The 25,350-nt window shown below is 35.9% G+C and overlaps 1 protein-coding gene across 9 annotated transcripts in view; it reads right to left on the reverse strand.

Moving 5' to 3' along the window:
- Nucleotides 1-25,350, reverse strand: part of ERC2 (ELKS/RAB6-interacting/CAST family member 2) — a 433,721-nt gene that overhangs the window by 198,010 nt on the left and 210,361 nt on the right. For all 9 annotated transcript variants that reach the window (XR_003527258.1, XR_003527257.1, XR_003527256.1 and 6 more), the window contains one exon: nucleotides 9,398-9,558. Coding sequence is in view for 1 of the 9 variants with exons in the window: in XM_027640844.1 (XP_027496645.1) it covers nucleotides 9,398-9,558 (161 nt within the window). In the remaining 8 variants the exon portion in view is untranslated. The remainder of the gene's footprint in view (nucleotides 1-9,397; nucleotides 9,559-25,350) is intronic.

Genomic DNA, 25,350 nt, shown 5'->3' on the forward strand with positions numbered 1-25,350 from the left:
AGTGTTTATACAGCTTTGGCAAGATCAGTAATTTCACAATATAGATTCTTCCTATATTTGTTGTTCTGTCAGTAAAACGCTTTTATTCCTTATATTTTCTTACACTAAAAATAAAAGAAGTTGTGCAATAGAAAACAGACAAAAAGTGTTTAATACGTAGTAGACAGCATATATGCTTTTTCTTCTTTACCTAAAAAGTTAAGATTGCTAAACTGCCCAGTAAGTTAACTTTAGATAAAAATTACAACTATACCTTTTCTTTGTAAGATTTCAAACTTGAATTTTCATTCTTCAGGTTTGTTCAGCCCTCATCCTTTGACCATTGTCCATGTTTCACTGAATACTAACTCACTGTTCCATCTCAGTTTTATATACTGTCCTTTTCATCACTGTCCCTTTCTAAATACTATTCCATCTCTCATGAATTTATAATTCTACATATCAATACATATTATAGATTAGACTTGTGTATTTCAACCTCTAACACATTTATAAATGGAAAAACAGAAGAGCATTTTAATTTAAAGAGATTGATAAAAGAACAAAAGGAAAGAGAGGAGAAGTAAAGGTAATGATTTTCAACTGCAATTGTTTCTTCAAATTTTGATTCACATTACAAAAGACTGGAATACTCTGTATCTCCAAGTTCTTCAAGCAGTTTGAGACACCTGTAAACCTGAAGCCCTGTTAATCCTGTCTGTCTTCTATGTGGTTCAATCACCAGAGAATGTCATGTAACTGTCATATCTCACTTTTAACCTGCACTTTAAACCAATTAGTTTGTCACTTATATCATCTTGTAAATCCACTTACACACTGTAGGGCAACCGAAGATGCTATTCAAGGCATGGCTGTTGATCTTTCCACAGTGTACTAGTTGACTTATAACCAGTTCTTAATAAATAAATAAAGAAAAATAGTTTAGAAATCATCTGATCATTAACTATTAACAGGTGTTTTGGTGTAAGGGTGCAATGTGGCAGGAAAGAGCTGATACCTCAGATAGAAAATAAATGTTAGGAACACTGGTCAATAACAAGAGCCAAAAGATATATAAAGAAGTAGCCATTTATGGACCTCTTGTCCATGAATTTGTCTAACCGCTTCTTGAATCAGCTGATGCCTCTGTGGAAGCAAGTTCCAGAAGGTCACCAACCAACCACTCCATAAAGCAGCACTTCTTTCTTTCAAATCGATCACTGATTAACTACAGCAAGTGCCTGATGTTCCTCATGCTGAGAGATCTGGCAAACAACAGCTCTACATTCAGTTTATACCTTCCTTTGAGATTCTTCAAACTTCAAACATATCCTCCCCCTGCCTTACCCTCCCCAGAGTCAAAAGTCTTTAAGTATCTCCCTCATAAAGCAGCTGCAGGGTTCCCTCTTGATCTCTCTACCATTCAGGTTCTGGGGAAAGCACTAAACTCCTAATAACTATTGTAGAATTTCCAACATAAAATGTTTGTGGAGCATTGACTCATTTTTTACTGAGGTCAGGTACCACAATGGGTGAAGAACAACGGCAACAAAATTGGAAAGCAGAGTGCACTCCTACGATACAGAGTGGGAATTATCATCAGTCTCCTTCTGTCTGGCAGGTGCCTCAAACCATATGGATCTTAGGAACCTGGAAGATCACTTGTACAACCAGAGAGTCAGGAGGTTAAATTTCTATAGTTTCTTGGGAATATCGTTTATGGAAGTGCATGATGATTAAGCCAAAATGCTTATGACATGAAGAAAACAAACTAGACTCACTTTCTAGCCCAGCAAATATGCTAAACTATTATAACCATACTATGTACTGTCAGGAATATGGTTGAACTCTTCCTGGTTCAGACAATGCCTTTGTGACATAAGAAGCACTGCTGCCCTTCCATAAGAGAGAGGAAGACACTGTCTTCCTGCGAGTAAATATTTTGAAAAGGTTGTTACTGCACTCTCACTCTCTAAAGCAGACAGGAAACACGGGAGGGGCTCCAACTTTCTTTGCTTGGATACCCATACAAAAGTAGACCAAACACAGCCTCTCATATCATGGCTTGCAGAAATCCTAAGTTGATCTTACTCCCTTCAGAAGCAGGTGACAATCTATTTTGAAAGTCAATTATGACTGAACAAAATGAAGCTTGCTTCCCACGCTGATAAGATTTCAAACATTATGAATCTTATAAAATCAAAGCATACTATCCTTTAATCTGAACATACGAAACTCTGAAGTGGGTAGGAACTTAGTGACACTCATATGTCTTTAAGAGAAGCACCTTCCCAAGTAAACAGCTCACTCCTATTCTCACAGAGAGAAACATTTTATTGCTTTGTGCCCCTTCGTTGTTTACAAAAGAAAAACATCTTTTCATTTTAGTCAAGAAAGCTTCTGTTCCAGAGAACAAAGCCTTCATTTGGCTTTCTCTAATCTTTATGATGTTTGCAAGTTGGTGTCAAAAATGTTAGTCAAGGCATGCTGTGTTACAGGTCTGTGGGGCAAAAGCAGTCACAAGAGACTTTCCACCCAAGTTAGAAGGAGACCACATTACCATTCTAACTACTTCCTATGGAAGTCACAGTTGTATCAACATCCTGCTGTTTTGTTTGTATTTAACTTGGGATATGACTCTCTACACTCTCAGCATGAATCCTACAATTAAATGGAAGCAGTCCACAGGTTACTAAAAAACAGTCTAGTGTTCTGCATTTGAAATGGTACAGTTCTTGAGACAACCAACTTGCTATCTGAACACGTTTATAGTATACATTACCACAGTTGAAACAAGTCAAAATAATCTTTCTAATAAAATTATGAAAAAAATAGTAAACTGTTTTCTGAAAATTATTTTTTCTTCGGAGTTTTTTATACACTATTCTGTTATCTAATCTATTGAGTTAAAGAATTCTTGTTAGAGAAATTATCATAGATACCTTTCTCCAAAAATAGGCTGCATTAGAGCTGGAAAAGTAAAAAAAAATATATTTAAAATTATCCTTCATTCAAAAGAATATGTTATTAATAACCTAAGAAATTTGACCCTGGTCTGTTTACCTAAACTTTAATTCAAATGGACTTCTTTAATGTCAGGTATCCACTACTGATTTAGCCTAGAACTATCCCCAAGGTAGGTGCTGGCTCCTTTTAGAATATACTAGCATTTAAAAAAGGAGCGTAAACTAAGCAACTTTGTCCCCACCTTTTAGTTTAACACCTCAGTTTCCACTGTAGGCAAGAGAAACGATGGTCCACCTCCTTGCTGTCCTTTCTGCAAAGACAGGGGGCAGGGGAAAGCACTGCCTGACTGTAACACAGGGAGCAGGCAGGGGCTGCAGGGAAGCTCTCCTTTTAAGTGGTTTTAAAGAGTGAGTTCCACGCATTTCAAAGAGCAGTTCCAACTTTAAATCACCTTGCCAATCCCTCCTACCTTGCTATATTGCTCTCCTCAGCCTTGCTGCTGTATGGAAGAACCCAAAAAAAGGAAATTAACTTCACGATTCCATGCAAGTAGAGTCCCTGCAATTCCAGCAGGGATTTTCCCGTCAACCAGTGTCATGCTTCTGGCCTGTGTTTGCCCAGAGCAGGTGAACTGCATACATAATTACCCTGAAACATTCCAGATGCACTGGATTTACTACTCACACAGATTTCAGAAGCCCTTCTCACCGTTGCTGTACCCACAGCAATGAGGAAGAAACCACTATCCTGGAGGTGACAGAACCTCTTGGGGTGGAGCAATTAGGACATAAATAAAGGAAAACATGTTGAGTTCCTCTCCCTTTCCCTCCCCAAGTGTCAGGTTCAGAGGGTGATGGATGGAAATAGTAATAGAAGAATGTAAGGCAGGGACGTGAGCTGATTTGTCCAGGTGCTGGAAACACGTCTAGATTCTCTGGACATCCAACAACCCTTGTCAGAGCAGCAACTCCTGCTGAGCTGCTACACAGATGTGAAATCCCCAACTTCTACTCCAGTAAAATTTATTGATGGAAAAAAGGGGTATGTCTGCAGAAAACCAGATGAATGGTAAACTTTCTTATACTTCTGCCACTAGTACTTCATAAAGCATTTTGACTTCCCTACAAACTCCTACTCTTTAGTTTTCCTTTTTTTTTTTTACATTTTACACAGTCTTTCCCTTAGGCTGTGATCCCTGACATCCAGAATCCACTCAAAGACCCTCTTCAACCCTGCAACATCCTCGAAAGCTGATATGGAGACTTTTGTATGCTATTCCATGCTTGAAGTTCTTGCACTACAAGGCAGGAGGGGACCAGTCAGACCAGATGACAGACAAATGGACCAGGCACACTCTCCTCCCAACAGGAGAAACTTCCTCCTTGCCCTATGAAGGTGCTCTTACTCAATTTTTTGAATCAAGCAGCTTCAGACCATGGTCTTGCACCCAAGACTGGCATCTAGTGGCAAATGCAAGTGCCCTCTCCTTGTCTGGTAGAGCAGCTGAACCACTAACCCAGCAGATTAAAGTGCACTGCCTGTCCAGCACTTCTGCACAGAGTAGCAGTGGGTGGGACTGAATGTCTTGTGGAAAAAAACATTTTATCCCCTTCTTCCCACAAATATTTCATCCCTCACTATACACAAGTGCTGTTAAATGAATAAACCTACTGAAAACCAGAGATAAGCAATATTCATCTATTATTTTCAGTGAAAAAATGGTGAACATACTTAAACAAAGGAAGAGATGTTTAATTTTAACCTGTCACTGTATACTGCAAAATCCAATTTAAAATACATATTTTTGGACAGCACAGCCATGTTCTATTCTTGGTACAGACTAAAAAGACTAGTAGCTGATTATTTTATTATAAGATCTTTAGTGCTTCATTATTAAGTAATCTGATTTATTCCACAAAAGGGAAAATACATTTTCTTCTGGAAATCTGCAATGTATTTCAGGGCACAGTCACTTCCAACAAAACTGATTCAGCAATACCCACATGTGATGGCATGAACTCTATTAAAGGCAAGGGAATTGCCTTTCAAACTCTTGGCAAGAATTTCATTCAGGATACTCTGAAAGCTTCGGAGCACTGAGTGTACTTAGTTGACAGCTGAAGAAAGCACTCAGTAATCAACAGCTGAATCTCAAAAAATAAAAATTCTCAGATCTTCAAGTTAAAATATGAAGTTCAGTCTTTCCGGGGATTAATCACATGGTCACTCACTACGTGTAGTGTTTGTCACAGGTAACTTAAGACACTGAAAGATCGTCAAATTAATGCAAATCCATTGAAATATCTTTCTCTTTTAATCTTGTATTTAAACAGTAAATAAACAGCACAGAAAGTTCACTTAGGGATTTTCAGCCAAGGAAACCCCAAGTTTTGATAACAAAGATGGGGGCAGGGCTGAGGGGGTGTTGGGTTTTTTTGTTTTGTTTTTAACTTTAGTGGTTGCAGCTCAAAGATAAAATGCATATAATTTAAAACTTGAACTAACAAAAGGGGTGACAATAATTTTTATATCTTTTCCTTCACATGCCATTAGACTTTAAGAAAGAAAGGTCAAACTTTATATCTTCCAAAGGGAAAATAATTTTGACCATTTCTAAACTGATGATAAGTCCCATAGAGTAAAACCCACTTTCCATGAGGGCAGACATTTAGTTCACATCCATACGTATAAAGCAATTTTAACATTATATAAATACTCATTTATCTGTCTATACACCTACCTAATTTTGTTACAAGTAGGTTTATGAGTTTGGAAAGGAACCACCACATAGGAAAGGAGATCTGTAGGAAAGCATTGTGGACAGCCTGTGGTCATGAAAGTATGCTCCACAAATATGGCATTTCAGAAACATCTGAAAAAACCTCCACCACATCACAGCACAAAAACTTCTCCTGCCCTCAAGCTCTTCATATTACAAAATGAATAAGCTTTTCTAGGCAAGCCTTGTGAAGTTCTCAGTAGGCTGTGCTCCTACTTGTGGACTCTCAGAAAACAAAAACAATGTCTGGAAAAAGTAGACTTGGGATATATTTCTAACTACCAAATTTTAAGTTTGGGCCAACTGAAATATTTTTATGGATGATAACCACTTTTTTTTTCCTTAAAAAACCACTAACATGCCTTTTGTCACATTATGCAATACAGATCTTTTTAAACTATCACTTATTAAAAAAATAAAAAGTCCATTGATTTTTTTTTTCTTGTGCTCAGAGACAGAAAGAGCACAAAGCAATAAGACAATTAGGCAAAATGATGGATTTGAACACATGTTGCATTTTCCTGTTAACATGTACATGTAACTTCCACTAATGTCAGGATGAGTTATGGGTGCACTGCTAAAATAATATGACCATAACAAAAATATTTCCTCCAGAACTAATATACTAATATTTCTAATAGACATTTGGAAAAAAACCCCACACATATATTCAGAAAGTAACATGCAAATGCAACTCCTCCAAATGTACTACTTTCTATTTTAAATAAATGTCATTTTTTCACAAATCGGCATCGAGTTAAGAAGAAGCTGATGTTATCAAACTACCTTTCATTTCAAGGGTACTTTGCTAGTTTCCAGTTCAAAAAGATCAAGCAAATATGAACAAGATTAAGCTGCTATCCATTTTGTTCTAAACTTACTTCAATAACGGAATGCATATGGGAACATGTAATGACAATTGAAGAAGTTATCTAAAACTGGGGTCAGTAAATTAAGATGGATCATGACAATGTCAGCCAGATGGGCCTAGAATGCAGAGTTATGGTTGGAACTTGAACATAATACAAGCATAGGAAATCATCATGAATGTTCTTAAACACTCAGTTCATGCCTATTTAACTGGAAGCTAGCAGCCAAAGACTGTAATCACTCAAAACTGCATTTTTAAAAAATGATAAATAGAAATTATGGTCAATGCCTCCAATTAATAAATTATCTTAAAATGTCAGAGATAAGACACATTTAGTATATTATTAGAACACAGAACTATCATTATTCTGTCTTTGGATGTCTGGGTCTTAGTTAGCTTCTACAATCTGGTTTTAAGAAGACCTTGGTCCCTTTTTAAAAAGCAATATTGAGTATATTCTGGCATAATGCAGCAGTTTCAAGAATTTTGTTTGTCCTTCACTTATTTCAGTGAGTAATTTGAAAAATTAAACTACTGTAAAGTAATATCTGAATTATTTCTAAAAGATGTTTCCTAATAGAATCATAGAACAGTTTGAGTTGGAAGAGACCTTAAAGATCATCTTTTTCCAAGCCCCCTGCCATGGGCAGGGACACCTTCCACTATCCTAGATTGCTCCAAGCCCCATCCAACCTTGCCTTGGACACTTCCAGGAGTGGGGCAGCCACAGCTTCTTTGGGCAATCTGTGCCAGGGCCTCACCACCCTCAGGGAAGAATTTCTTCCTAATATCCAACCTAAACCTACTCTCTTTCATTCTAAAGCCATTTCCCCCTGTCCTATCACTCCATAGCCTTGTAAAAAGTTCCTCTCCAGCTCTCTTGTACCATCTTCAGGCCCCTGGAAGGTGCTCTAAGTTCTCCCTGGAGCCTTCTCCTCTCCAGGGTGAACAATACCAGCTCTCCCAGCATGTGTCCATAGCAGAGGTGCTCCAGTCCTTCTTTTGACACAGCCCAGGATACAACTGGCTTTCTGAGCTGCAAATGCACACTGCTGGGTCATGCTGAGCTTCTCATCAACCGCTGTATCTATTAATTTATGCACCTTAAATATTATGCATCTAGTGGATACATGTGTATCTATCATTTTATGTTGTTTAGCATATCTTATTAAATAATCTGATAATAGTATTTACATTTAATTTATACTTAACAGCAGCCATGTAGCCCTTTCTATACACAGAGCTCAGAAAAACAAGTCTGTCCATTCTGTGCTTTTTGATAGAGTACTCATGTTGTTAAAGAGACAGTAGAAAGAAAAGCAAATATGATCACATCAATTTCTGTAATTAATCTATTTGTTGTCTCTATTTATTAATATTGTGATTTTATATAGGGTTTTTTAGTTCATTAACTCTATTTTCTATCTCCTAGACCAGCAAAACCATCCTGACATCTCACAGCCATATTCTGTTCTTTTCATCTCACAACACAAAATAGAAGTTCTCTCTGATTCCATCTCCAACAGTTCTGTGAACTTAATTGAAAAAGTCACATTATCAGAACTAAAGATTTTTTCCTCTGTGTTGCTCAATATTTGTGAATTATGATTTCAAAAAATAAATTTTATGACTAGGACAAAAAACAAACATGCACTTGAGGAAACAGATCAAAGCACTATACAGAAAATAGATGACTGGCACTGAGCACCTGAGTTATGACAGGAGAATGAATATGTACATATAATAGAACATCAGAAAACTAAAATAATGTATCTATTATAGAAAATAATATCACATACTGCTCTAATTCACATGTGATTCCATTTTTCTGTGTAGCTATAGACCTCATTAAAGTCAGAACCAGAAATTCTTTAGATAACACTGGAAACATTTGTGCTTCCACTGCAGTATTTCTGCACCTGTATTACATGACAGCTATTCTTAAAAATTTCTATAAAACCCTAGTAAGCATATGACTCCATTTCCACTTTGTTTTATTTACAATAATGTTATGAAAACCACTCTTTCTGAGTATTTCCCTTCCTTTAAAATGCAAGGATAGCTATAACAATCTAGCTGCAGTTATGTTATGGCTTCCTCCCTCAAGAAAATGGTTTCAAAATGGCAACTGTGAATTTTCTTTGCTGAATGTTAACTACACACTTACCAGCCCAGCCAAGTCATTAACAGGTTCACTCTTTTTGCCAATTTTAAAGATCATATCAGACCTTTAATGTCCCATAATTACAGATATTTACCTTTATTGTGCAGAGCAAGTTAGATTTAAACTATACGTGTTTCTTCCTTTTTCGTTCTGTACACATATAAATAGTGGTAAAGTGTATGCAAAGAGGTTTTTGTTCATTTGGGGGGAGGTTTAACCAATTATTCAATGCAATAAACTTTGCACCATCAATATAAAGTTAATAAGCCCCTTTCCTCTAATTTGACATTAGCAGAAGTTCCAGTATAGAATTCCCACTGAGAGATAGGGCTTTAGATCCTTGATTTCTCACAGAATTTACACAGTGCTGATATTTTTATTTGCATGTAGCAAATGACAACTTTCAAAAATTCATCTCATGTAAATTGTTGAGTACTTCTAAAAAAAAGCCTTTTGCATTTCCATGCATTAAAAGGAATTTAACAGTCTTAGATTCCTAGTCCTATATTGAGACTTAAATATATGCAGAGAAGAAAAAAAAAACAACCACACACACACAAAAACATACAACCTTCTCTTGCAGCAAAAGTAGTAATTTCATTTTTTTTCTGGAAATTAGAGAAATCAATGTACTTACTTCATTTCTAGAATTTCTTCAAGCTGTTTCCTTCGCTCTATTCTCAGGTTGGCCAGATGTGCTTCTTTTTCAGCCAAAGACTGCTGTGTTGAGGCAAGACGGGCTTTGGTAGAATCTAACTCTTGTCTAGTCTTTTCCAGTGCATTCATCAGCTCTTCTACCTGAGAGAGAGGACTTTTTAAGTTCCATATTCTTTACAACAAGTAAATCTTAAATCTACATAAATACAGGGGAAAAAACACACTGAAGGAATGTAAATGGCTGTTCAAATCTCTTCCTATCTTCAGTGTTTTAAAAAGAAAAAACAGTGCTCTTTCAATACCAAAAAAATTTAACATTTCCATTCATCTATTGATTAATAAACAATATTTACAAAGAGAAGAACTAACACAGATTACCAGAAACCTATTTAACCTGGGCCACTGCCACATAAAGACACAACTCATAAATATTTCCTGCAACATTTGTATTATTTAAATTCAGGGTGGTGGTATCTCAGCATAACATTAATGTCAGAAATTTTAGATAATGATATAGATACATATTTACTATAAAAGTGTCCAGGACAATCCATGTATTTTCCATCAAAAAATGCACACTCTTCTATGCAGAACAGGTTGCCCAGGGAAGCTGTAAACTCTCTAGTCCTTGGGTATTTTCAGATCTTGATTGAATGAAGCCTGGAGAATCTGACTGAACTTTGAAGTTAGTCCTGCTCTGAGTAGAGGTTTAGACTGCATTGCCTCTAGTGGTCCCTTCTGACTAAAGTATTCTAAGATTCTGAACTTTAAAGGTCTGTTACTGCTCTAATAACAAAGTTATTTTCCTCGTGACAACTGTGAGAATCTCCAAAGCATGAAATTCAGGAAAAGTTAGGGTGATCCCACTCTTTCCTTAGCATGGGTAAATGTTAACTGGATGCAGGATAAATTGCTTATTCCAGGAATTCAAAAAAATTTTATCTTTGGAGAAAACAAAATTTAGAATTAAAAAAAAAGAGGTATGACATGATCTATCACATTATTTAAAGAACATACTAAAGAATGGAGACTATACAATGACACCTGTACACCTGTCTGGCAGCAGAACCTTTGCTTGTGGGGTAAGTGGAGTAAACCACATTATTCACAGGACCAGAGAGCTACAAATAACCTGCAGTAATTAGGAGGCCAGTCGGATTTCCCCCTCTTCAAATGATACAGTTTACATCATGAGCTGCAAGTAAACAACACAATTTTCTTTAATGAGATAGAATGATTTAAATAATTAATGTCCTATTTCCTGTATTTTGTCACCTCCTTTGTCCAAATATTAACATTTTATAAACTAGAAAACACTTCAGAAAGAACTTCTAAATAAAATAAAATGACAAAGAGGATATGTTCTATTCATCCACATTATGCAAGTCATTGAAAAGGGTTCAATTTTGCTGTGTATTGAAGAGTCTGACAAAATTCCACTGCACTCATACAATCAGTGTGGCTACTTCTCCCAAGTTCAAGCTTAACTGTTGTTATCTAAAGCCTACTAGCATGCTATCTGTGTTTATAAGCCACATGTTTTGATTTGAATAATCATTGCCTCCTATACAACAGGTTTAATCAAGCCAAATAAATAACACAGTTGTCATTGAATTATAATGAGGATTCACGACCTGTTTGCAAATGATACACTGATCCTTCTACACCATCTTTACAAGCACTAATAAGATCAATGGAATACTAGAACACATCTGATACCCTGGGGTACATAAGAATTTGTATTTCATGAATGCAGAATCAGAATTACCAATAGCATTGAAACTATTTATGTTCAACCTTCCACTCAGAAATTAAAACTAGTATAAGGGTGGTATAAATGAAATAACAAGGAGTGTAATATCATGCAGTAGAGTCTCTGCAGCTGTAAGATTTCACTAAAGTAAACCATGAAGAAAGATATCCTTTTAAAATGACTAGCTAGCGAACTTTCACAGTAGAAGCAGCAAAGAGAAAATATACTTGAGGGAAATAAAGGAAAAAAAAAAAGAAGCTTAATTTGCACTTAAATCCCAGGGGGAAAAATTAACAAACCAGGAGAGAGACAGATCATATTTCTTTAAAAATGATTCAGTTTCTAATATAACACCAGGTGCTTCATATCTTCTGCTTTAGTACAAGAACATAAACCCATGCTGCCTCCAATAAGGATGAGCCTCAACTACTAAAATATAATATGATATTTCTATCTGTTTTCTGGGGCTATTTCTTAGGCTTGTCCTTGTATCTTTTAAAAACTGTATCTAGTTTCCACTGAGCCTCCAGTCTATTGGTTAACTCCAGGCAGCATACATTAATGGAAACTGTAGTAAGGATTCAAGACTGCAAAGTCATTCATTCATACAGACTCCAGCTTTGAGACAGTATCTGTGAACACCAAGTCACTCCACACTTGCAGATTTCTTTGGCAGATGAGAATGTAAAAAGGCAGAATAGTAGCACTTCCGTATCTTTGGTATCACTGCACTCCTTTTCCAGGTTCAGCTGAATTTAGCACCCAAACTGATGATTGAATCCTCACCTAAGTTCTGATATATCACATCATTTACATTTCAAAACATTTAAGAGAATTAAAGACTTGTAGAAAACAAAGCTGTGGATTTGTTAATGTCCATTAATAACACACTCATATTACTAGACAAAAGAGATCAAAGTTTAAAAGAGAGGAGAAAAAAACTTTAAAAACTTAAATATGAAAACTTTTTCAAACCACAAATCGTTAACACGTGTAGACTTGAAAGTTATACTTCCATTTACACTTTCAACACAGTATTTGCCAGCTAGTTCTTCTTTCATTTTTTGGAATATGACCCAAGTTCATAGTTGCACGTTTTCCTAATTAACTGTCCCACCAACACCTATAGCAGAATTCAACTGGCAGGCATGTGCACAAAACCTGATTTTATTTTTTTAAATTGGCAACTATCAAGTGTAAATCAGTGAACACTGAAGTTGCACACACAGTCATCTCAGCTTGTTAATTATACAGCAGTAGCACATGTGTTACGATTAAAAATTAACTTTAAACGCTGAAGGTAGTATTACCTAGATAAGTCTAGAGGTGAAAAAAAGCATTGTAAAACATGAACCAAATTCATAATGTAAGCAAAGGTCTCTTCTTTGACAATTGAAAAAATAGCAAAGAAAAAAAGAAAAATAAAGTTCCATGTTGATTTAGTACCTCTCAGTCCTACTGTAAGAAATGGGAAAATTTTACCTTTCTGACCTACAGCAACTACCTCATTTGCTGCACTCAGGGCACTTCATCTAAGGACTGGTGTGTGTCCAGGGACCCTTTCCTCTACCAAGCACTGCTGTATGGTCCTGCCTTCCAGTTTCAGTTTTTCCACTCTCCAGATACTGAACTGAGCCCCCTACTGAAATACCAGTTCATTAATGACCAGGCAACATGTTTACATGCTTTTCTTATATTGCCCACAGGATCGAGATAAAGTTTTCATGACCATGTCCGTTACCTGTAACATCTCATCCTGCTCATCCTCCCAAACTGAAGCCCACAGCACCTAACTCTTAATCATCACACCTGCATCCTTAGGACGTTTATTGGCACAGAACTCCAGAGAAGCCACCGGAGTGGCTGGTTTCTGTCTATTTTTGGGGGGTTTGGTCCATAACCCGCCCCAACACCCGCGGTTTCCTTCCCTGCCCAGCAGCTCCGCCTGGTGGGGGGCGGAGGCAGCCCAGGGCAGATCCCACCCGGCTGGGCTGTTTCCAACTGGAAGCCCAGTCACTTTTTTCCAGCTGTATCTCTCAGTCCAACTGCTTCTAATTACGAAGCCCTCAAGTTTTGAATTCAGAAGAATACACATTTTGACAGTTTTCTGTGCAAACCTCAGTGAACGCACAGGAGTGCTCTCTGCCCGGAAAGCGTTAACTGGGTTTTCTTCCCCTTCACAAGGCAACAGCCCCATTTTATCCTTTGCACTTTCTAATAAAAGCTATTATTTATTTCATACTTTCAGAAAGGTTAACTGACCTCAGCACTTTGAGGATTTCATTAAAATCTGCACCAGAATCAAGTTTACATTTCAGAATGGGCAGAAACCCAGCAAACTAAACTATTTTTTAATTATTTCTTAGTTTTGAGTCTATTTTAAATGAGCGCTTTTCTATTTGTTCAGCAGCTTCACATTTTTAAGTGCTATCAGCAGCATTTCACACCATGATAAGAAAAGAAGTTAATGTGGCTGAAGTGTACATCTGCGTTACCAGATTCTGCAAATTAAAGGAGGTTAGAGTTCAAATGAATGACAGTTTATTAAAAATGCCCTGGAGCATTCTTAATTCCAGATTGGATTCGGCTCAGCACAACTCAGGCTAACATAATACTGTTCCAGTTTGTGGGAATGAGGAGGGGGAGGGACAATTGCATGTTTTCTCAGTTCAAGTATGATATATTTCTGCAGGATGACGAAGAGCTGGCAACTTTCCAGCAGTCAAGGTTAGTATTGTTAGTACTACTATCTTTAGAGGGTTGGTACTTCATTTTAGCAACAATACTTGTGATAAATATAAGAGTTTTGGATTTCCCTAACTAACTTTTTCAAGTATCAGTTGCTATACAAAAACTCCATACCTACACTTTAATCTATAACCTAATTTTGTGTTAGTACACAGAGATCATTTATGAATTCTACATAAGAAAATAAATAATTCCTTCTATTTAGTTATTCTTCTACTTTAATATTAAAATATTAAGCATTATAGACATTTTTTAGAAGTTTAACAAACTATTACATTAATTCAGTACAGATGGATGCATTTTGATAATAAGTCAGTCAGTGTAAGAATCCATCTAGTTGTGTTCAAAGGTACTTTCTTTGCTTTTCCATTTGCTAAGGAAATGCCTTTTTTTTTTTGCTTCTTTTTCCCCCTCCAAGTTACACAGTATATAAATTTCTGTTATCTCCAGTTTTGTGAAGATTAACTTAATAAAAATAATATTTGGGTTTTCCCTGAAGATTAAGCATGAGATTGCAAAAAACCGAAAGGCTACAATCCTTAAACTTTCCCTTTGTGGCTTTCCTACGAATTTATTCTGTCCCTAAGAGGGCATAGAAAACACATTCACAGAGATGAGGGAAAACAGATAAAATCCTGAATTTGTACACACAAATATCCACTTACCAGCTCTTTTGACTCTCAGGCTGCAGACTTCAGCTTTTTACAGTAATAGATTGCCTATGCCTTGCACAGTGGAGGGGGAGTGCCAGGCATCCCAGGATCCTGTACCAGAGAACCACTTCATCTCATGACTAATTCAATTACACACCTACAGGAGGTCCAACACTAGTCATGTGGACCTACTGCTTTGAAAATTGCCAACACTGTCCTGCAATTTGGTTTGTAAATACCTCGTTCCTTTCTGTTGCTAATGGAATTTCTCCAGTGTCCAACTGCCTCAACAGTTTCTTACAAAGGTGTTTCTCACAAAAGCAAACAGACGTAGCAAAGTGTCATACTGAGCTTTGCAAGACATGGAAATAAACTCTTTGTCACCCTCCCTTCTACTCTCTTCCCATCCCATTTGTCATCCATAGACAAATTCTTCACCTCTGACTTCTTCCATCACAGATTTTTAAACCCAGGAAACAGGTCTAAGAAAACCAGTATAGTTATGGAGGCTGATGCTCCTGGACTTTTCCAAACAAAGAAATTAGACACATGTTGTGTCTCACAACTTTGGATACTGTTAGAGAAGAAAAAAGTAACCATACTCTAGAATGCATAAAAGCTTTAAAATAAACATCAATAGAGAAAGGTTTGACAGAATATTAAGCAGAATATTTATAAATTCCAGGTTGGTTTTTCAAAACTCATAAAGGCCAAGGCAAATAGGCCCAGTGACATCAACCAGCAATGCAGTGGCAGTCTAATACAAACTACCAGACTCGCTGAAACAGCAGTCCATGTGGAAGGGCTTGGATCTCCACAGGGACACAACAGCACCATCATTAAACGGGATGCCATGCTGCAGACTTTGAAATCAAAATCCTTACTGAGATTACTTTATTACGGATTAAAAATATTTTAATCCTCCTGCTCAGAGCTGTGTTAAGAGTACACGAGGTTTAGTTTTATTCAGATAAAGAAGAGACACAGCATAGACAGAGCATATTTCCTATCAAGACTTGCAGGGGCCACAGTTAGGGAGAGCAAGTACTTTAGTTTCCTTAGTATTTTCTTGTTGGCTGTCACATAGTGGAAAGCAGTCACGTTAATGTATATAAGCATGGTGTTATAACAGAGACATACATTCATCTCTACATAAAATTACTGTAGAATTTAGTGGATTCTGATAGATTAAAAGAAATATATATATGCTGAGTGGAAGGTCTACTAATGTTGTGTTCTTTATAAAGGTAATTTAAGAGTTTGCAAGAGAGTTCTGGGAGATGTATTCAAATGGTTAACTGTCTTGGTACTGCTAGTTAGAACATTAATCTTCTTTTATTCTAAACCTCAGTAATTCAATAAGATATAGGACCAAAACAATATAATTCTTGGATACATTATCTGCTTTTCCAATTAATATTGTGATTTCACCTATAACTGAAATACATCATTAGACAATTTTGGAAAATACCGGAAATAATCATTTAAATAGAATAACAATCAGTTTAAAACAAAAAAACCAAACCAACAACCAAAAGCAACACCAAAAGTATTTTTATATATATAGTTTTAATTAAAACAAACAAAAATGATGGTATAAAGTACAAGGAAAAAAAGTAACCTCTGGGCTCTGGGGCCATGTTTCTAGACAGATAAAAAAAAAGGCTATTCTCAAGTACAAAATGATGTACAAATGATGATTCCACTGCAGTTCCAGGAATACTGTCATCTATTTAAACTTCATTTTGTGAAACGCAACTGGTCCCCAGTTATAGTTCTCTCAATTAGGTTCAACTAAAAACTCTGTATGACAACCCAGTGTCAAAATATGAATGCGACCTTCAGCAAACCTGAAAAGGATGGGCAAGAGAGCAGAATACTCCTCACAGATGCAGCTGGAATGTTTTACCCCAAATAAAAGCTCTTTCATTAATAGCAAAATACTGTTATATGGTGGAGTAATTAATGTCACATTCTGATTTTGCAATGCTATATAAAATAAAGAAAAAAACCACCAGCCCCTAGACCATGTCAATAAAGATACAGTAGTCAAAGTGCTGCAAGAATCAGTCAACAAATGTTCTTTTTCCAAGGTAAACTTCACGCTGACAAGGCCTAACTCATTATTGTTCCCATTCAATTCTAGAAGTCATCCAGATATGCACTGTGATGGAAGCAAGACCAAGCGTCTGAACAATTGTGCAAGTCCACTTTTTACAAGAAAAAAAAGAAGGCATCTTTTTATTTTTGCATTTAGTTTGAAAATTAGTTATTTCATTGACATATCTGATTCGTTTCCTCTCCTTTTCCACTGAGCTTCATTTGAGCAAGTCTTTGATTTTTCCAAACAGTTGGTGGTCTCGGCTCTGCTCTTACACTTGTTTGCTACTGTCCAATCCTAATTACAAAAGGAGCAAAAAAGGTGTTCTGTAGTTGTGCAAGTGAAAGCAAATTTAGATAGAATTTACTGATAAATCACAGAGCTCAACCTAATGTTTTCAGAAAAGAAAAGTAATTGAATTAGCTAGTGAACATATGTGGATTTCGGTAGGACACTCAATTGTCCTACAGGATATTGTATCTGGAAGAGAACTCTTATAGACTGAAACAATTACCCTGTGTGATTTCAGTGTTGAGTCTTTTTAGATAAACCATGCGAGTAGAGCAGAGCAGCTCTTTAGCTGGTGTTAAAGCACAGCGCTGTCAGCCTGGCCTCTCTGGTTAATGTCAATAGCACTGCGTATAAAAGGTGACTAAAGTGTGTACAAATGTTGATCTTTGGAGAAGGCATGCCTAGAATCATACACACATCTACTATTTCATCCACCAGGTCAACTTCAGGGAGAGAGGGCAAACTGGGAGTTTTCTTGCCAAAAGTTGATTCTTAGCACACTAGTTAGGTTACAGTGCACAAAGCTACTTCCCCACTGCTTTTAATCCATAATCTCAATATATTATTAAAGTTAGAAATGCTTCTCCCTTAGAATATATCCAAAAGCAGCAGGGATTCATGTGGTGTGTGTAAAGCCTTACTGCAAACAGGTAGTTTATGCACATAAAAGCTTTTCCACACCCTACAATGTGCTTACATATTGTGAAACAGCAAGTAAGATTTATTAGAGTGAAAATGTTATTGTATGAAAAAACTTGGATATTTTTATGTGAGAAATCTCAGAAAATACAATTTCTTATCAAGGTTTGACACAAGCTAAATAATATTAATTAGCAGCAAGATAAATAAAGATTCATGTAACAGATAAGGTATAGCTTCTGCACCAAAGAAATTTGATACCATCTTTAGTTCTGTTAATTTTAGCATAGTGTTCTTGTGAGTACTGAATGCCCAAGAAAGACATATCTTCTCTTACGGTAGATAGTATTTCCCTGTTTACTTAGCTCTATGGCATTTTTAGTATAAAGTTATTTATGTAATATTTTATTGGCTTGGCATACCTACAAAAGTCACAGTAGCATGGATGTGCTACCTACTTAAAAACTAAAATTATTTCATATTGCATATAGTGTAATATGAATTACATAAATAATCTTAAGAAAAGTCAACTATATCTGTCATGGAAGAGCCAAGTTTTAGCTCTGGCACACCCATCTGCAAATCACTCTTAATAAGAAAATTTGCAATACTTAGTATAACAACTGGTAGTTACATCATTACCCAAATTTCTTCAGACACATGGGGGAAGTACTGGAGAGCATATGGAACAGGACTACAAACAGTTGATTAATTGTTTCAGACATGGAATGAACATGAGCAACACAAGCTTACCACTAGGACAATAATAAATAAAATAATTAAAATCTGCTTTGGAGGGCCACTTCAGGAAGAGACCAGTCAATAGGAAGAAAACTGTAGTGCTTATGAGTCTGTCCAGGATAGGGTAACCCATTGGACAGTCAAGGGAGGCCTCCAGGGGACAACAAAATGTCTGACAACTGGACTCCATTATTAACACATGATAAGCCAGGAATGGTCACACGGTGGAGCAAAAATATCGACCCAGAATTTGGCAGCAGGAATTCCTCCTGAAGAACAGCAACTGTCAATATTCAGGTAGAGCTTTTGTGCTTCCTAAATTGCACTTCACATTACATTAAAAAGGGAATCCTTATGAAAAGCAGCCTCATTGGATGCAGGAATTCTATTTAGGCAGTATGAAGAAATTTTCCATATTGATAAAGCAATAATCAGTTTATAATAAGAAAATTAAGAAAAATTAAACTATAAAGCCTTGGCCTGAACCATAATAATTGCCCTATGGAATTTACCAAAGATTTTACTACTTAACTGTTCTTGTATGGGCATTATTTAGATACTGAAGCAACGGGCTTTATAAAGGCCTTTTATACAGGTATAAATATTTTTGCAACCTAAATGCATTAGACAAAGTTTGATGAGACCGATAATATTTCTCACCAGATGAAAAAAGGAAAAGTAGCTTCAGAATCTTTAACTAACACAAGTTGCCTTTTACTCCTCAGCTACAAGTTTTGTTTTCCTTCTGAGTCTCTCAAGCCTCTTCCCACATGAGGCAACAGGCAGGAGAGTACAAACAGAAAACATGCAGAACTACAAGTTGATATTATTCACTCTATTTTGAGGCAAAATATATGGGCTAAGTGTCAGGACTTAACAAAACTTATGGATGGAAGGATTAAACTGGCCTCAATGAGAACTTTATTTTGGATCTGCTTGACCTTTCATGTAAACTAACTCTCTTGCCACTGTCCATATTCTGTGTAATAACTCTCACTGGGACATGTCTTTTATTATTCTTAAATGCCTCTCTTCAAAGACAGGCTTGGTTTCAGCAAATGCAGATGACTATGTTGTACATTTGAAGTATTTTTTATGATCTGGAGTCCACATCCATGGAACACACAATGCCACAAGCGAGGATACTTTAAAACTGTATTAGAGCGTGTTCACAAAAATACATATTGAAACAGTATTTATAAATTAGGCTTGCTTTCTTTTTCTTTGTACAGCTTTTGTCCCACAGATATACTTCACTACAGAAGTCTCTGCCATATCCAGCAGTCCTTAAAAGAAGCAAATTTATATAATCACTTGTGCAAGCAGAACTTGCAAAACAAACAAAATATTCTTAGATTTATCATGTATTAACAGGTATGTACTATGAATTAAGGTGTTGATTTTTTAAGGCAGAAGAGCATTTCCATCCATTTTAAGATGTTGACACTGGCATATGACTCTCTAATGCTTAAATAGCATATATTCTGTTTCAGATGGGCTATTCAGTGTCTCAAATCAGAGCCAGTACATGATACAGTAAATAAAATTTACACTGTACTGATGTTTTAAGAGACGTCCCCTCCAAAATATTCCATAAAGAAAAACTTATTCTTTCATCTACAGCCCAGCAAAAGTAGTAACACCAACAATACAACTGTGCTTACAACACACAATGTCACAGTTAGAAAACTATCTACAATGGCTGAAATTATGACTCCTGTGTTAAGCATACAGGACTCTAAGAAGGAGATCATTTAGTTATTTATTTTATTCTTTGTATTTCCAGTCAGATACAAATATTTTTTTAAAAATCTTTGGGAACAAGGATAGTCTAAATATAATATTTCTAGTGGAAACAACACTTGCTCCATTTAGGCCTCAGACACTGCTGATGGCAGAACAAGATTGGAATGTGTAGATAATTATCTTTGAGGCTAGTCAACAGCTAGAAGTCCCTCATAATATCACCTTTAAGATCAAGCCAAGACATTCCAGTCTGAATCAAGGTTTATTTATTAAAGGATTTAGCACTTTTAGATCCAATATAGCCTGGAAGACCACCAATTTCCATTTCCAAATATCTAATTTCTCCAGTTTCTTGGTGCATACATAAGACCTTCAAAATCACTTCAGTGAGCACACACATAAATGACAACTAAATTCCTTCTCCTCTCTAAGATTAATTCCACAGCATACACCTACAAAGCAAGAGAAACTACAGGAGATTTCAATAATTCTCATTCATTTAGGCAATGCAGCTTAGACAACTGCAGGCATTTTTTACAGAAAATTGGATTTTTCTTGCTCTTAATTGGTATAAGGGATACCGAGAAAAACAGCGTTTCAAGGTTAGGAAATACACATGTGTTTTGAATATTTTCTTATATAGGAAGAGAGCTGGACACTTAAAACTTAAGGGTTTACTTTTTTTTTCCTTTTAAGAAACAGTGTTTACAATGAGTAAATAAAATTATTATTCAAAAGTAGAGATCAACAATTCTCTTGTTCTAAGTTGGCTTTTTCAGTCTGGAGTCTTTTGTGTGCTGGTGCCACTTATCTAAAATCTACTGCTCATGACAAGATCAAAAGTAATGGCTTATAATACAACATCTGTTCCGTAAATTCACATGATAGCATAATCTTACAGAGGGTTTCTATAAATGAACAAAAAGAGAAATATAGCCTTTCTACATATAATGGATTTGGTCAACAAAAACCCCAAATACTCACAGTATGATCCTGGTTATCCAAACTTCCCTGCTGTACATGTCTTCCTGTCTGACAGTGACTCCTCATAACACAAACCCATGAGTCACCCAGACAAATGTAGTGTGATACAAGTTGTTTGAATAACTGGTATCCTACTGTATTCCATTATGAATATAGTTTAATCTTTCGTGGTACTTCATGTAATGTTATACAACATTCTCCCTCAAGAGGAGGGAAAATTAACCATCACAGAAGAGTAACCCTCATTGCTATAAATGTGCACTAATATGAGCTAATATCAATAATAACTACTATTAACTTACTATGTTTTTCTAATACTACAAATCAGCAGGTATTTCATATTCAAAAACATGCCAAATACTGGCAAAGAATGTTTAAAGAAGTTTTGTGGGTTTTGGTTTGTTGTTGGTTTTTTTTTTTTAAAGAGGAAAGAAGAGCATCTACTTTTCCAAGTATCTGTGGTATCTGTCTCTCCTTTAATTAAGTAAAGTTAGTAGTTAAACTGCCAAAAGGAGGCCCAGAAGATAAAAGATTTACCAAACCAAGTAACATAAGTTTCCTGGACAGAGGAAAGAAAATTCAAGTTCCTTATCTTCAAGGACAGCAACCTTCCTCCCTGCTCCCTGCCTTCTCCAAACAGGGTTTCAAAGGGGAAAAAAAAAAAAAAGCCAATTATATGCTCTGACAGGAGGATTCATTCTGCTCCCATGTACTGCCCCTTGCTTCAGCAAAGTAGAAGTAGTACAGTTAATACAGATAGCAATCTACTATTATTTTTTACTCAGAGTTGCATTTATAAACTAAACCCATTTAAATATTCCCAGTGCAGGCTTATGGTTAAAAGCCCACATGGTCCTATATACACTGTAATATCTAAAGTCTTGAAAAAACAAAGAACTGAACCAAAGCTAAGAGCATTGCTGTCTTTACCAGAGAAGTCAACTCAGAAATAAACACAACTGTTCATGAGAAAGATATTAGAAGTAATAAATTTTCTAGTGATGAGTGGTTTTAGGTGTATAATTTATGTGTGCAAACACTCACTGGTGGTATGACCAGAAACACAGATATCATGGAATGAAAAGGAGAAAAAATAAAGGAAAGTAGAAGATGTGGATATATGCTTTATTAGGCTGATAAAAAAATAGCAAACTTATATGAAAGACTAGATTGTGACATATTTTCACAAAAGCAAAAACAAAAACAAACACTGTTGATTCAAGAATGAACGTTGGCAGGAAGCTGCCATTAGGTCTTCTATAGTTTACACTATATTTTTTCCTTCCAGACACTGCCAGTGGGAGGTTTTAAAGTATAATGATATACTGAGAAACTTATGACAAGCATGTCCAAACAAAGTAAAACATATTTTTCACAAAACAGTAAACTCTGATAGTTTTAAATCCATGGAGCCAGAGGTAGCCTGAAACCTAATTACAGCAGAATTGCTAACTTGTAAAACCTGTTTAAGGTATTTAGGTATTCTTGATTTTTTTTCCAGAAAATATTGTTATAGCAGGAAATTACATCTAAAAAACAAAGTTGAAATAGGAAAGGAGTTTTTCATACCAAAAAAAATCTGAATAGTAATGTTTAACAGCTTGATGACAGCAAAAATAGACAAATAACTGGCATCAACTACAAAATGTATCTGGCACAATAAACAGAATTTTAAAGGATGGAATAGGCATAAAACTTGAATAGTTTTTTATTCCTGGGAACTGTCTTTTCTAAGTAATACTTAGAGTTTATTAGCAACATAGTGCAAGAGGGTGTTCCTAAGTGTGAGTATATTTAAACGTGTTGTGTAAATGGAGATCATGACAGTCACTCAAGCAATCACTGCTGTAACTTTTACTGTACATAATTTCTGAAGTACCTCTAAGAATACAAAAAAACCTTTTCACATATTAAGTAGTTTATCACTTTCTCTGAGCCTGTACAGAACAAAAACATTGACAAAGAACAACCAAAAATATGTTAAAACAATATGGGCGTGAAAGACAAAATTTTAAATTAGTGGTAGTGCTGGGTTAACAGTTGGACTCTTAGAGGTCTTTTCCAACCTAAATGATTCTATGATTCTGTGATATAGTATAGACTAATAATCTAAATATGACAGCTCTAAAAGAGTACCAGGATCAGAGATTATTTTAGCTAATAAACTAAGCATTTGGACAATGCTCTCAGGCACATGGAGACATTCTTGGGTGTCCTGCACAGGGCCAGGAGTTGGACTCAATGATCCTGGTGGGTCCCTTCCAGCTCAGCATATTCAATGATTCTACAATATTTTTCAGCTCCTCCTTTCACATACAGTCCCAAATGTACTGACGGCGTTACACTTACATTCCATGTGTATCATTCAGCATTTAGTCCGTAAATTCTCTGAAGTCATTCTTCTGCTATTACTGAAGCACTTCTTTAAATACATATTGACTAATCTATGGTTTCATACATCAAGTAGACTATTTTTCATATACAGACTTAAATCTGGCTTTAAAACCTGTACGATGAATTGTAAAAACAGTTTTAAGTTATGATTGGCTGATAAAGTGAAACTCTACGCCATTTCACTTGGATTAGTGTGCAGCTGCAAGATATAAATTCTGTGTGAGAAACAGTACATTTTTTTAATGCTCTTTGAATTATCATGTTTTTGCAAAATGAAAGACAACTGGTTTCATATGCAGGTAAGAAATACTGGCATAAGGAATGTTATTTGATTTTGACTGAGTCATGTTGCCAGAATGCATGAAACAGCTGCATGAGCTGAGTATCTGCCTGAGGCTACAACTATATTTCCCCCATCCTTTACCACCTGTCTTTGCTAAAATTACTGGATGCTGGTAGATATCAAACCCCACTGGGATCTTTAACCGTCATAATTATGAAATGGATTCTCTAATATCCTATTGCCTTTTAATGTCCAAGCATTTTGTACTAGATGAGACAGCATTATCCCTTTTATTTGCAAACTTGTAAAAGAATGTCATGAATAAACTCACATACAAACAAAATTACTAAATCTATACTAAATGAGGCTTGCCTCTATTAAGCTTATTCTCTCTTACACATCTGTAAATTTATTAAATGATTATGCCAAGACCACCAAAAGGCTGATGCTATTTTACATCACCTTTAACTCAAGAGTAGTGCTGATCAAATAGCTAGTAAAATTAACACTGGGATGGTTTCTTATCAGCCAGATACTAGTGAATTTTGTCCAAGGAATAGAAATAGCAGATAAAATCTCAGAACTCTTGAAAACAAAAGTGCTTTTGAGAACTCTTGGGGAATAACTGTGATACCAAAAAACTAAGGAATGACAAATATAACTTTGATCTTAACAGAAAAAAAAGGAAGACCAGAGAATTATGGATAAGTCAGTTTTGACTCTGAGACTTACTGGACCAAGTAATCTGCTTCAGACTCTTTTTAGACACCTAGAAGAATCAGCCCCTCAAAAACTTCTCAAAAAGCTGTATCTATTTAATGTCCTCATATGACAGAGCAATTGGCTTTATTGAAGAACAAGAGTAGCAGTCATATTAGGTAACAAATCTCAAGATACTCACATAACCAAGCTAAAGACAAATATAAGCCAAATGAAAGTAACATAACATGGATGCCAAACTACTTGGGAAACTGTGATGAGCCACCCAAACTTCACTGTTAAACTAGAAGGATGTTTAAAAAATGGAATTTTGCAGTCATATGATATTCAATTCTTTAATAACTCCAAAGACTAAGATTAAAAATTTGCAGAAAGAATCAGTACAAAAACACAAAAAACATAGCATTAAGATATCTTGCCAAACTTGAGAACTGAGCAGGGAAAAAATCATACTATTTAATAGGGAGAAAAGCAAGGTCATACACTTCAGAAGAATTAATCAACTCCACAAATCCAGGAAGAGAAATAACTGATTAAGAAGTTGTCTTTTTCTACTAAAGAAAAGGATCAAGACACTAAGGTGACAAGTCAATAGTGTCATGTTGTTGCAAAAAACACACTATGGAGAGATGTATATATAGTAGTAATCCTTTTGTTTTCTTTGGCACTGGTAAGATCTCAGCAGGAGAACTGGATCCAATTTTATCCACTCAAAGATGTGAACAAACTGGAAAGACTACAAAGAAAAGCAACAAGGACAATAAGAAAACTAGAAAACATAACCTCTGTGGTAAGACTGAGAGAATTAGGGTCTATCAACTTCAAGAAGAGAAAACTAAGGAACATGATATGCATTCACAGTTACAGGCCATCATAAAGA

This window comes from Corapipo altera, unplaced genomic scaffold (genome assembly GCF_003945725.1).
Source record: "Corapipo altera isolate COAL_440 unplaced genomic scaffold, ASM394572v1 55, whole genome shotgun sequence".
In the NCBI taxonomy this organism is placed as follows: Eukaryota; Metazoa; Chordata; class Aves; order Passeriformes; family Pipridae; genus Corapipo; species Corapipo altera.